Source organism: Lithobates pipiens, unplaced genomic scaffold (assembly GCF_037356315.1).
Source record: "Lithobates pipiens isolate NorthernLeopardFrog02 unplaced genomic scaffold, aLitPip1_a1.2 Scaffold_27, whole genome shotgun sequence".
Lineage (NCBI taxonomy): Eukaryota > Metazoa > Chordata > Amphibia > Anura > Ranidae > Lithobates > Lithobates pipiens.
The window spans coordinates 89,201,089-89,215,258 of record NW_027507788.1 but is presented as its reverse complement, the minus strand read 5'-3'; the positions used below and the strand labels follow the sequence as shown (position 1 = coordinate 89,215,258).

The following is a 14,170-nucleotide window of genomic DNA, read 5'->3' as shown; positions in this document are numbered from 1 at the left end:
GTGGATCCAAGTAGGCTTTTGGGACCTATGCTTCATCTTCGGTCACTCTGGTGTAGATTGTCTCGAACGCATAATCTGAGCTCAGAAAAATCTCTATTGACTTCCTTTCTCTATAACCCCAGAATGCCTGCTGGTCTCACACACCAGATATCTGCACCCTGGGCGCAAAGGAACTTATTACACTCTGGTCACGCTCACGCAAGATGCTTTCATTCACTTAACGCCCCAAAAAAATTTACTTACCTCGCCAGGTGTTCTATGGGTATTTGCAAAGAAGACATTACACCCAATCTTTTGCCCCAAGTCTCCAATTTTCCAAGCCAATCCCCTTTGAGAGCTTGGTATTAGAGGGATCGGCACGCCAAGGTCTAATTTCAGACATATATCGGCTGCTAAACTCTTAGTCTATCCCTACTAGGAGTAAGCATGCATACATGCTTCACTAGTAAAAAAAACATTGGGGGAGGAGATCCCCAAGGCGACATGGCAGACAATCTGGTCCCAGGCAGCCAAAAGCTCTTTCTGCATGCTTTATAAAGAAAATGCCTACAAAATTATCTATTTTTGGTACCTGACACCAGATGTTCTCTATGCTATTTACCCTTCCAGCTCCGATAGGTGTTGGCACCGTCAGGGAGCCAAGGGGACCCTATATCCCTTTTATTGGACCTGCCCTAAGCTAGTACCTTATTGGACAGAAACACAGCTTTTATTGACCCTTTTAGGAGTACAGGTGCCCATGACCCCAAAACTATTCCTTTTGGGAGTATTACCCCTACAGATCCCTAAGCATTCCAAAAAAAAAAAAATTGCTCAGACACGTCCAGACGGATGTGAGATGCCTGGTGGCCCTACATTGGAAGCGGCGGCGCCCACCCTCCCAGGCAGATCTGTATGCCAGAATAAAAGACATAGAACTGATGGAGAAAATTACAGCTAGATCACAAGATAGATTGGACATGCTTGATAAAGTCTGGGAGGCTTGGCACAGGTGAGAGGATCCACCTTGAGCTGGTGGTTCAGCATCCCTATCCCCCCCTCCTCCTCTATTCCCCCTAATTTCCCTCTTTTCTGCTGCTTTCTTACTTTCCTCCTCTTCTTAATGGGTTATGCTGTGGTCTATAAACAGACCCCATTTGTTAAGTTACAGTTATTCTAAGGAACCAGCAACGACCTCTAGTGGTCCATTTTTCTGTCCACTGCTTCTTGATATACACCGGTCCTACTGCTGTTACGTGGAAATTTGTGTACTACACCTTTATACCTGTTTACTTGTTCTCATGATCAATAAAAATTCTTTGGAAAAAACAAACAAAAAAAAAAAGCGACATCACAGGTATAACAGGTACCATTAAAATTGTGCCACCTTTTAATGTTCCCGTCATAGCTGTGATTAGGGGTGCAACGGCGTAATGACTCTCTCCCCTCTGTGTACTGATCTGTACAGTGGAGGGGAGAGATCGGATGGCAGCCACGCTGTGGGCTGGATCTGTAGTGCCCACAGCGCTGCTCTGTGACAATTGCAGTCACAGCCATCCCTCCATACTCTGCAAAACCCTGCCAATACTCTGATACCCAGCCATACTCTGCAATACTCGGTGATACCCAGCCATGCTCAGCCAATATTACAGTGGGGGAGATTGTGGATATTACAGTGGGGACTATATGGTGGTGGAATTTTTCACAGGTTATTGCAAATGCAATCATTTGCTGACCAGAAAAATTATCTGATCCTTGACTCTGATCCGAGGAACGATCTGATCTGTGAGTTTTTTGAGCCGTTGCACCCCTACCTGCGATGTAATTTTAATGGTTCAATAAAGATATCAAGGAGTGCAGCAAGAGTCCAGATTTGTGCATGTTACTGAATCTCAAAAAATGAGCTGTACAGCACCCCTGGATTCCAGTCCACAACGTGCGAGTCAGTCACTCACCTAGGGCAGCATTCATTTGGTTATACTGTTCATGCGCTACTTTGGTTCAACTTTCATATGACTTGAGGGCCCTAGACTTCAATGTTAACCCTCAAAAGGTGCATGTGAATGTTTTACATGCGGCAGTTGTATAACAGTTGTCCATTATGATTGATCAGTCACATTCAAGTCGCACCCATCCAAAGTTGTGTCCAAGTAGCACTCCAAAGTCGCTCGACATTTGAGTCGTACAGGTGTGAATGGAGTGGCTTTAACTTTAATCGTAAAACGAAAAAAAAAAAAAAGTGACATCATTGCTATACTAAAGACATATTTGTTAAAGGATGGTATTCATACTTCTTTCCTGCCGCTTGTATTACTGAATGATGCCCAGATCCTAAAACTGTCAACAAAGTCTGCTGAGAAATCAACACTTCTGGGAGTGTTGATGTCCATGGTTTGCCGCAGCTCTCTTTGGTTCTTCTCGCTCACCTCCATGTCAGTACCGGAGACGTTGCTGATGTAGAGGTCAGCCGAAGGAACCGGCCAAAGCTTCAGGGGACCAAAGAGATCAACACTGCCAAATTGTTGTTTTCCTAGCAGACTTCAGGGGACCATCTTTCAGCAACATTTTACAGTTGGGTGGCAGGAAAATATGTACTGTTCTTTTAAAGGTAGGTCTTCTCTTATAGTGGTATGTCTTCTACTATAATGACAGGCTTACTTTAAAGGAAAAAAAAATAAAATCAGAAAAAACGGACAGTTGTTTATCCAACAATCACAATTTTCATTTTACAATGTTCTTACACCTTTACAACATAATAAATTAAAATAAAAAAATCGGTTCTATGGTACGTTTGCCATTTGATCTAAGTTGTTCATAGGGGAAAATAGAAAAAAAAAAGGGCATAAAACAAAAAGAACCAAAATAGATGGTTATCCCGAAATACAAGCAGGATCATTCAGTCCACGTGTATTTGCAGCATTGCAGGAAGTAACCAGTGCTGTGTGGCAGTTTTTATCCTCCTGTGTTCATTCTGAGAGGGAGGATTTGGATTCCGGTACGACCAATCATCTTCCACCACCATTACCGCCTCCTCCTCCATTTCCTCCTTGGTTGCCAGCATCCGACGCTCCAGACATCATCAAAAATAGAACAACAGGGATTATGTACATCCACTGAAAATACAAGACCACATGTTACTGGATACGACAGACTTCCAAAGGAAGAAGATACAAAGAGGTAATAAATTTGTTAGGCGATGGGCGTCATTGTTCAAAGGATCTATTCATTGTAACAGAATGAAAAATGTTGCCTCTAGCAAAACATATATTCCAGATGTCTGCAGGTTCTGGGTAAAACTAAGAATTTGATAGGCTGCTAGGGGCAACAAAGATTCATTGGATTAGGACATTTATAAAGCGAGGTCCTAGGTTTCAAGTAGGAAATAAAAATCAAGCAGGAAGTAGATCAATATTTCACCAGTTTTCAACTATGGGGAACATTTATGAAAACTTTTGCTTGTGGTCGTTAATTTGCAGCTTCTTTTAATTTAAAAACACAAATTTAGGGAAAATCTATTTATATACACATACTGCATCATACATTAGTATGAAAATGGACATATCTGTGCTTACAATGTGCTTCTTGGCACTACTAAGTTCTGTGACAGCTCTGTGGTTGAATGTCACCATTATATAAAAAAAGTGATTGCAGTTGTGACAACAGATAAAGTTCGCGAGTTGCTATTGGGCTGAAAGGTCATGCAAAAACTGTCACTTTTGTCCAAAAAAATAAATAAAAAACGTACACCGGAATTGCCAATTTAAGACAATTGTGTTAATAAATGTTCCCCAATGACTTATGTTTTTGCAACTCCAAAAGTCCAGGACGATGCAGCATACATCCTCTGCGCATTATTTACGGTTAAAAAAAAGCTCCAATAGGATTCATCTACCACACTGCCATATTTTTCATACCTTTGGGGCAGTATTGGTAAAGAAAAAAATTCCCCCTCATAATCTAAAATCACTGCTGCATAGCCTGCCCCAAAATAATAATAAAATATATATATATATATATAACACATACACACAGTATCTCACAAAAGTGAGTACACCCCTCACATTTTTGTAAATATTTTATTCTATTTTTTCATGTGACAACACTGAAGAAATGACACTTTGCTACAATGTAAAGTAGTGAGTGTACAGCTTATATAACAGTGTACATTTGCTGTCCTCTCAAAATAACACACAGCCATTAATGTCTAAACCACTGGCAACAAACGTGAGCACGACCCCAAGTGAAAAAGTCCAAATTGGGCCCAAAGCATCAATATTTTGTGTGGCCGCCATTATTTTCCAGAACTGCCTTAACCCTCTTGGGCATGGAGTTCACCAGAGCTTCACAGGTTGTTACTGTCCTGACATCACTGAGCTGGTGGAGGTTAGAGACCTTGCGCTCCTCCACCTTCTGTTTGAGGATGCCCCACAGATGCTCAATAGGGTTTAGGTCTGGAGACATGTTTGGCCAGTCCATCACCTTTACCCTCATATTCTTTAGCAAGGCAGTGGTCGTCTTGGAGGTGTGTTTGGGGGGTCATTATGTTGGAATACTGCCCTGTGGCCCAGTCTCTAAAAGGAGGGGGATCATGCTCGGCCTCAGTATGTCACAGTACATGTTGGCATTCATGGTTTCCTCAATGAACTGTAGCTCCCCAGTGTTGGCAGCACTTAAGCAGACCCAGACCACGACACTCCCACCACCATGCTTGGGTGTAGGCAAGACACACTTGTCTTTGTACTCCTCATCTGGTTGCTGCCACACACAATTGACACCATCTGAACCAAATACATTTATCTTGGTCTCATCAGACCACAGGACATTCCAGTAGTCCATGTCTTTAGTCTGCTTGTCTTCAGCAAACTGTTTGCAGTTTTTCTTGTGTATAATATTTAGAAGAGGCTTCCTTCTGGAATGACAGCCATGCAGACCAATTTGATTCAGTGTGCGGCATATGGTCTGAGCACTGACAGGCTGACACCCCACCCCTTCAATCTCTGGAGCAATGCTGGCAGCCCTCCTATTTCCCAAAGACAACCTCTGGTTATGACGCCGAGCACGTGCACTCAACTTCTTTGGTCGACCACGCAAGGCCTGTTCTGAGTGGAACCTGTCCTGTTAAACCTCTGTATGGTCTTGGCCACCATGCTGCAGCTCAGTTTCTGGGTCTTGGCAATCTTCTTATAGCCTAGGCCATCATTATGTAGAAACACGCTAAATCTATAATGTTGACAAATATGAACCATAAATGAGTATGCATACATACTAGTAAAGTATGTATGCATACCTACTAGTAAAACCAATCACATATCTATATTGGCCCCTGGACGACGTTAGTCTTTTACGAAACGCATAGGGTGGAGAGACGCTCCGACATTACCTCGTGTTTGATCATCCAGAAGGACAGGTATGTCCTGCCGGCACTTCGGATTTTAGGCGTTGTACTTTGATGTTACATTGTAAGTGTGATTCTGTTTTTATAAGGCTTTCAAATAAATCCTAAGGTATTTTACAGTATTGGAGCATTTATTTCTTTCTTTCATGGAATGGCCACCCACCCACAGTCTTGATTACCCACGGGGCGATCCGGAGGTTAGCGAGGATAACTAACAAGCTGTGTGTGTTTTGGAAATTGTCAGTACCAGATTCCATGCTTTCCCTGATCCTCTGTAACGGGGAGGGGGAACGATGACATCTGGTAAGCAGTGATTTCATCCTTAGTGGTGGTGGATTCAACACAGCCTGTTTGCTTACCAGCGATTGAAAATACACTCCATTTGCGGATGGACTCTATTTCTAAGGCTCACATGAGTGTATGCTACAACTGTTAAGTTTGTTACACAGAGACTATCTTTGATGCAGTTGGACTTTTCTACTAATATTTTTTATGCAACTATAATTATGTTTATTGATGTAATTTCAGAAAGCCATCACTGTATATGGTTGTTTTATCACATTCAATTTTTATTAATTTAAATTGTTACGCACATAGATATGTGATTGGTTTTACTAGGTGGGGTGTTCTATGTATACACACTAATTTATGGTTCACATTTGTCAACATAGATTTAGCATGATTCTATATTTTTCTTATATTTCTTTACTGTTTGTGTTACACAGGAGAATTGCTGCTTTTATTTCATACCAGATTTAATCCTTAGGTAGATATTTACATCTTAGAGCAGTTTTTTACATCATTATGTAGAGCAACAATTCTTATTTTCAGATCCTCAGAGTTCTTTGCTATGAGGTGCCATGTTGAATTTCCAGTGAGCAACATGAGAGAGTGAGAGCGATAACACCAAATTTAACACACCTGTGACCTTGTAACACTAATGAGTTACATAACACTGGGGAGGGAAAATTGCTAATTGGGCCCAATTTGGACATTTTCACTTATGGGTGTACTCACTTTTCTTGCCAGCGGTTTATACATTAATGGCTGTATAACAGTGTAAATTTGCTGTCCCCTCAAAATAACTCAACACACAAGCTGTACACTCACTACTTTACATTGTAGCAAAGTGTCATTTCTTCAGTGTTGTCACATGAAAAGATATAATAAAATATTTACAAAAATGTGAGGGGTGTACTCACTTTTGCAAGATACTGTGCGCGCGCGTGTGTGTGTGTGTGTGTGTGTGTGTGTGTGTGTGTGTGTGTGTGTGTGTGTGTGTGTGTGTGTATATACACACACACACACACACACACACACATATATATATACACATACTATATTGTTAAAAGTATTGGGACGCCTGCCTTTATACGCACATTTACTTTAATGGCATCCCAGTCTTAGTTTGTAGGGTTAATATTGAGTTGGCCCACCCTTTGCAGTTAAAACAGCTTCAACTCTTCCGGGAAGGCTGTCCACATGGTTTATGAATGCGTCTGTGGGAAAGTTTCACCATTCGTTCAGAAGTGTATTTGTGAGGTCAGGCACGGATGTAGTCGAGAAGGCCTGGCTCGCAGCCTCTGCTCCAATTCATCCCAAAGGTGTTCTATTGGGTTGAGGTCAGGACCTGTGCAGGCCAGACAAATTCCTCCACCCCAAACTCACTCATCCATGTTTTTATGGACCTCGATTTGTGAACAGTCATGTTGGAACAACAAGGGGCCACCCCCCCCCACCCCATTCCCACAACGTTTGGAGCATGAAATTGTCCGAAATGTCTTGGCATGCTGATGCATTGGAACCAAGGGGCCAGGCCCAACCCCATAAAAAACAACCCCACACCATAATCCCCGCTGCACCAAATGATTTGGAGGTGTGGCCCAATACTTTTGGCAATATATGTGGATGAGTGAGTTTGGGGTGGAGGAACTTGGCTGGCCTGCACAGAGTCCTGACCTCATCTCGATAAAACACCTTTGGGATGAATATGAGTGGAGATTGCAAGTCAGGCCTTCTCATCCACATCAGTGCCTGACCTCACAAATGCGCTTCTGGACGTATGGTCAAACATTCCCATAGACACACTCCTAAACCTTGTGGACAGCCTTCCCAAAAAAACTGATATACATAAGGAGAAAGAGCACACAGCTGCCCTAGTGTAATATCAAAACAAAAAGTTGCACTCACAAGCGGAGATAGATAATCGTGATTACACCAACATGTATGCCTGTTCCCCCGGCCTGTAGGGGTGACTGAGCACCAGGATCCAAAGAGCAGTGATGGATGTTTGTATGATTCTTGCTGCAGCTTCCCGGTGGACGGCACGAGGAGCTGTGCATCCTCGGACAGGCGGTTGCTATGACAAAATGTTTTAGAGGCACCTTTCAAAACATGTCATAGCAACTGCCCGTCCGAGGAGACTATTCACCTGTCGCTATTTCCCATCGCGGCTGTGACTGATGCTGCAGCAAGGATCATACAAACATCCATCACCACTCATCAGGTCCTGGAGCTCAGTCACCCCTACAGGAAGGGAGAGCAGGTATGCATGTTGGTGTAATTGCAATTATCTATCTCCGCTTGCAAGTACAACTTTGTTTTTACTCAATGATTTTAACTGAATAAACAATATCACATTAGGGAACTAGTGAGCTCACTTTGTCCTTATATGTGTTACAGATTTCAGTCCACCACCCAGTGGAGATACAAGGCAGCTGGGATTTTGATCTGGTCAGTTAAGTAGCAGGGGAGGTTGTTAATTGAATTAACACAACAGCAGCTGAAACTGATTACCAACGATGAGACAACCTCCAAAAACAGGAACGGTTTCACAGGCGTTTACAGGTGGAAGCCACTGCCATTTTTCCTCCCTACTCATCTTTTCTGATGGTTTTACACTAGTTTTGCAATTGGCTAGGATCAGTGTCACTATTGGTAGCATGAGAAGATACCTGGACCCTATAGAGGTTGCAGAGGCAGTCTAACTCCTCCAGGATAGCACATCAACACGTGCCATTGCTAGGTTTGCTGTGTCTCCCAGCACAGTCTCAGGAGATTGATGAGACAGGCAGTAAGAGAATTGGACAGGGCCGTAGAAGGTCCTTAACCCATCAGCAGGCCTGGTATCTACTCATTTGTGCAAGGAGGAACTGGATGGGCACTGCCAGAGCCCTTCAAAATGACCTCCAGCAGGCCACTGATGTGAATGTCTACAATCAGAAACAGACTTCATGAGGGTGGCCTGAAGGGCCCGATGTCCCCTAGTGCGCCCTGTGCTCACCAGAATTGGCAGATCCACCACTGGTGCCATGTGCTTTTCACAGATGAGAGCAGGTTCACCATGAGCATATGTGACAGACGTGAAAGGGTCTGGAGAAGCCGTGGAGAATGTTATGCTGCCTGTAACATCGTTCAGCAAGACCGGTTTGGTGGTGGGTCAGTGTTGGTCTCGGGAGGAATATCCACGGAGGGACGCACAGACATCTACAGGCCAGACAATGGCACCCGACTACCATTAGATATCAGGATGAAATTCTTGGCCTCATTGTCAGACCCTATGCTGGTGCAGTGGGTCCTGGGTTCCTCTTTGGTGAAAGACAACGACTGTCCTCATGTGGCTAGAGTATGCAGCCAGTTCCATTGATTGTTCCTTTGATTGTCGGGGGGGATTCAGCCCTCTGTAGGTTGAAAATTGACATTTCCACCAAACAATGTGGCACCCCACTGAGATGCGTTTGCAAAGCGTTCCTTTATTTTTTTTGAGCAGTATATATCTTTAGTGAACTAATGTACCGGATAATGGTAATTAAGCATGACCTATGTTGGTCAGGTAACTAGATCCTGTAGAAATCTGTATAGAGTACAGGTTTACTGCAGAGTTCTTCCTTAAAGTGAATCTCTAGGCTAAACATATTTCTAATTTTGGATAATATAAGGGGGGGGGGGGGGGGGCAGATCCTCTGTCAAACCAGCTGCTAATGAAACCTGTCAAAAGGTCTCCAAAGTTGCAATTCTTGCAAAAACTCCTTGATTTAAAAAAAAAAAAATAAAAAATAAAAAAAAAGATTGTTAGGACTTTTGAACACTGCCAATGGTTTCCTATAGTACTTTGTCTTCCTATGTCGCCTCTCTGGCCAAAGCCTTCTGACTGAACCAAAAACGGAGCTTCACCAGTAAGCAAAGAGCCGTCAAACCCTCCCCCCTACCTAGCCTGTATAAAAAGATCTATATACTAGTTTTTAAATCTACTGTGGTCCAGTCATGTGATCCTACAGCTCTCTGTAAGGGAGCTCTTGACAAATACTCTGAATTTCAGAAGCTATGATGTCATCCATAGGCTCCCATAGCCCAGCCATCAATGACGCTCCCTCCTCTCCCTGCAGCAGCCACTCATCGACACAGCGGAACTAGAGCTGTGGGATTACATAACCAGACTGAAGCAGATTAAAAATCCGTAGGTGTGAAGTTTTTATATATATATATATATATAATTTTTAAGAATAAAGTGGGTAAGTGGTCAGCACTAGGGTGGTAGGTTGGAATCTACTACCTACCATCTACTACCTGCCTGGAGTGTTCATGCTCTCCCTGTGCCTGTGTGGTACTCTGGTTTCCTCCCACACTCCAAACACATGCTGGTGGGTTAATTAGTTCCTGTCTAAATTGGCCCTAGTATGTATGTATGTATGTATGTATGTATGAGAGTTAGGGACCTTAGATTGTAAGCTCCTTGAGGAGCACAATATATGTAAAGCACTGCATAAATTGTCAGCGATATACAAGTGCCTGACCACAGGATATCGACATGCTGTTTTTCTCCTCATCTACACATTACTTTGAATAAATAGATTGGTTTTACAACATACTACACTATAAGTGGTTTTTGATTCCTGTGTCATCTGTCCGTCTTTGCAGATCCATTCACTTTTCTGGTGGTGATTTGATTAGGCTATTAGAGGAAGTGAATTAGAATGGAAGATCCATTCTAACCGATTTGGCCCCGAATATTGATCTTTACTGCGCTTTTGACCTCTCGATGTAGTGGTCATGGCCATCCGGTAAGCGGCTGTGTGTGGTCACCGATGGTAGACACTTTCCAGCTTGTTTTGACAACATTCACCACCTTTTGGGTCCTTATGAAAACAATGAATGACCTTTTGGTGTTGCCACTTTAACCCACTTGGGAATGAATGAGATTGCACCTTTTTAAGCTTTTCAAAAATTAGCACTGCACCTTTATTACTCTGGGACTACATAAGTGCCTGTAATAAATAAAGGAGCTATAGTTAGACTTTTCTTCCACTTAATGGTAGGGCAGGAATGCTCCAAAAAATTTCTGTGTTGGGTTGAAGAGATTAGTTCATTTACAACCCTCCCAGCTTACAATTTAAGAACGAAACCATTTATGAGCAATTGTTTCTGATTTGTCTGATGTCTGTTTAAATTTTGCAGTTTGGTCATACAAAGACAGCATACCAACAAAAGAGGAGAAAAAGAATGGACCATGGAGATGGCTTTAAAAAAGGCAAACTTGGAATGTTTTGATGAAGCAAAAATAAATAAATAAAATAGAGAATTTTGAAGACAGGTTTACATAAAACATCCACAACATAGCAAACTTTTTTTTTATGACACTTAACATTTTCTTTTCACTAGGGTAAAACTTCAGGTATTCTGAGGGCCAAATCTCCGCTCTCTCTGAATGTGAATCAACAAGACCATCACTGGTTATTTTCTACTCAACTACCACAGTGCAAAGAGAAGATGAAAAGGTGGAAAGAGCCCGTCACCACAATTTGAAAGAGAAGCAAGAAACAGAGAAAACTAGGCACATTATGGTCTGAAGCAAAGTACATGCCCACGCCTATGCAGACTCAACTTGGAGCTAAAGAAACAGGCATGTTGAAGCATTGAGCATTGATCGGTCTCTGGTCTTATAAAGCACCGTAGAAAGGCAGAAACCTCTGAGATCTGAGATTCTGGTAATGACTGTAACTGGTTACCCAAAACTCTCTCAAGACCAGCTGGATATCATTTGGATTTGGCTGGATCCTAAAATATTATTTAAAAAGTAATGTATAAAATAAAAAGAAGGTTACTATTCCTGATCTCTCCTGAAAACTGCATTTGCCTGGTTGATACGCTTGACCCTCTGGCTTGAAAATTTTGAGTTGCTGACCTGTAGCAAGTATACAAATGAGGACTTTTTTCGGATTATTTCTTGGTCAGTGTATTGTAACGCTCTGAAGCCAAAAGGTTCAGTTTAGGAGGCAGAACTAGCGTACTTAAAGAGGAGCTCCAACCTCTGGTACAGGCGTCGGCATTGTAAGGGAAACTGGTAGTGAAGCCTTCCAGCTTCACAGCCAGTTTCCTACTGCACCTTGTGAATGGTCCTCCAGTCTTCTGGGACATGTGTGTCCCAGAAGGCTGCAGGGGAAAGGAGGGGGTCGAACTTGCTCTTAGAACCCCATGGCAATCTAAGCCACAAATTAGAGCGGGTAACTGTCAAAGCCAGGTAACAGCCCCCCCAAAAAAGTGCCAAATGTGGCAGTGGAGGGTGCAAACAAGCAGAGCTTTCACTTTTAGGTGGAGCTCTGCTTTTAGAGGGCAGCAATTGTAACCCTGAATGTGTTATTTAGAGCCCAGCATCTCAAAGCAGAACTATACACCCCTCCACTCCAGTGATGTGGGGTGAAGAAGCTTTATGCCAGCCACGGTCATCTTTCATCAGCTGGTTCCTGCTGAATTAGAAATTAAAAATACATAATAATCGAACTGTGCCAGGAGGAAAACTACTCGCCAAACAGTGACTACATCAAGTCAATGTTTGGGTTTCAAGCCACGTGTACTGCAGCTACCTGAATAGCAGAATTATTGATTTTCTCTTTTTCAGACAGGGTGTCTATGGCTAGAATAAGAGGAAGATTTCCTAATTTTATAGGAATATGATCTCATTTCCTGTTGCAGATACACCACAAGAAGTGAAAGCGAAACCTCCATAAACAGGACGCAAGAAAAAAATAAATAAAAAATTATGTACAGAGGTTTCTAACCTTCTCTACTTTACCTTTTTGCCCTCTTCCCCTGACCTAACCTAAAACACCCTCCTCTCTTCCGATGCATAATATCCTCAAACCAATGGCCATGGATCCAATGTTGGTTTGCACCCAGTGCTGAAAGTCTTTAATGTTCTGGCTGCGCCTGTGCATTACAGACCTAGAGAGACTACTATTGGACCATCCTTATAAAAATATATGGGCCACCAATTTACAGGCCGGGACAGGGCAGTGAACACTTGCACCTCCAGATGTAAACAAACCATGACTTTTATATCAATTTGTGGAACTTCACCTTCTACTTTATGTACCCCCCTTCTTCTAGGACAGGGACCTCCAGCTGTTGCAAAACTAGAAGTCCCATCATGCCTCTGCGTGTCATGCTTGTGGTTGTCAGAGTCTCACTATGCCTCATGGGAATTGTAGTTCTGAAACAGCTGGAGGTCCGCTAACTGCATATCCCTGTTCTAGAAGATTTTCCTGTTCCCTGTCGTGTAGCCCACAAGGCTACACAGCCAGCTTCCCACAGTAAACATATCGTCACTAGGGACTAGAAGACTTACAAAAATCTAGCCCGGTCAAGGACAGTGCTGGATCCCTGGACAGGCAAGTGTCCTTTTATTAAAAGTCAGCAACTACATGATTTCCAGCTGCTGATTTTTATAATTTTTTTTTTAAACAGGATGAAGAATTACTTCAATTGTGCATCTCTGGAGGGGGAGGGTGGGTTAGGTTAGGGGAAGGGGCAAAAAAGGAAAATGCACGGTTTTAAAGTGCACCTATTTTTATTAAAGTCTGCATGTGCATGCTGGTTATACTCATTGTGTGGTTAATCCTCCACATTGTGTAAAAAGGCTGTTTGATCCAGTCTTATCTGATGCGCCCCCTTCCACAGTCCCCAATCTATCTCCTGATACTACAGAGCATCGGGGCAGTCTGCACATGCTCAGTTTGGTGTGTATTGTTAGCGAGTAGGAATGGGCTTGGGTGTGTTTGGGATCTCATCAGCCCGATCCTGCCAGGAAGCCGACACTGCACACCGCTAATCACAGGCAGTCCGACATTTCGCAGCTGCACAGATCGGGAAATGTCTCACTGCCTGTGATTAGCAGTGTCGGCTTTCTGGCGGGATCCTGAACACTCCCTAACCCAGCTCTACTAGTTTTTTTTTTTCTTGGGAGAGTGCATGTGATCAGCACAGGGGCAAGCAGAGGGTCCAGACAGAGGGTCAGGGGTCCTGCATCCTCATAGGTAAATGGAATAAAAACTGCTTCTACACGCTTTAACCAGTGCTTGGCTTGACACTGATAAAAGTCACAAGACTGCTATATACCACTGATGATAAACGGTATTAACAGTTTCATTTACTAAAATTAATGTATTTTCACGTTTTGTGTACTGTGGGAGACCAGATATAGTGAATGCAGGGTCCTGGGTTTAGTAACACTTTAACCACTTGCCAACTGCCATCCACTTATCTATTGTGGCAAGGCAGCTCTGCTGTGCATGAGATACAGTGGGCATGGACTCGATTTCCCGCCGGCCACCCACGATCGCAGTACACAGAGGCTGAACAGGGATCTACCCATGTACCCAAGGTGGGTCCCCATTCTGACAGGTGACGACGTTGAGATCTGCTGTTCCTAGAGATCAGGAACAGCGATCTCTGTGTTGTCCTAGTAATCCCATCCCCCACAGAGCTAGAACACACCCCAGGAACACAGTTAACCCTTTGATC

General features: G+C 43.1%; 1 protein-coding gene across 2 annotated transcripts in view; it reads right to left on the bottom strand.

Annotated features, from left to right (window-relative positions):
* Nucleotides 1-2,659: 2,659 nt before the first annotated feature.
* EMC10 (ER membrane protein complex subunit 10) overlaps nt 2,660-14,170 on the bottom strand; it is a 36,417-nt gene continuing 24,906 nt past the window's right edge. For both annotated transcript variants that reach the window (XM_077457195.1, XM_077457194.1), the window contains one exon: nt 2,660-3,092. Coding sequence is in view for 1 of the 2 variants with exons in the window: in XM_077457194.1 (XP_077313320.1) it covers nt 2,985-3,092 (108 nt within the window). In the remaining variant the exon portion in view is untranslated. The remainder of the gene's footprint in view (nt 3,093-14,170) is intronic.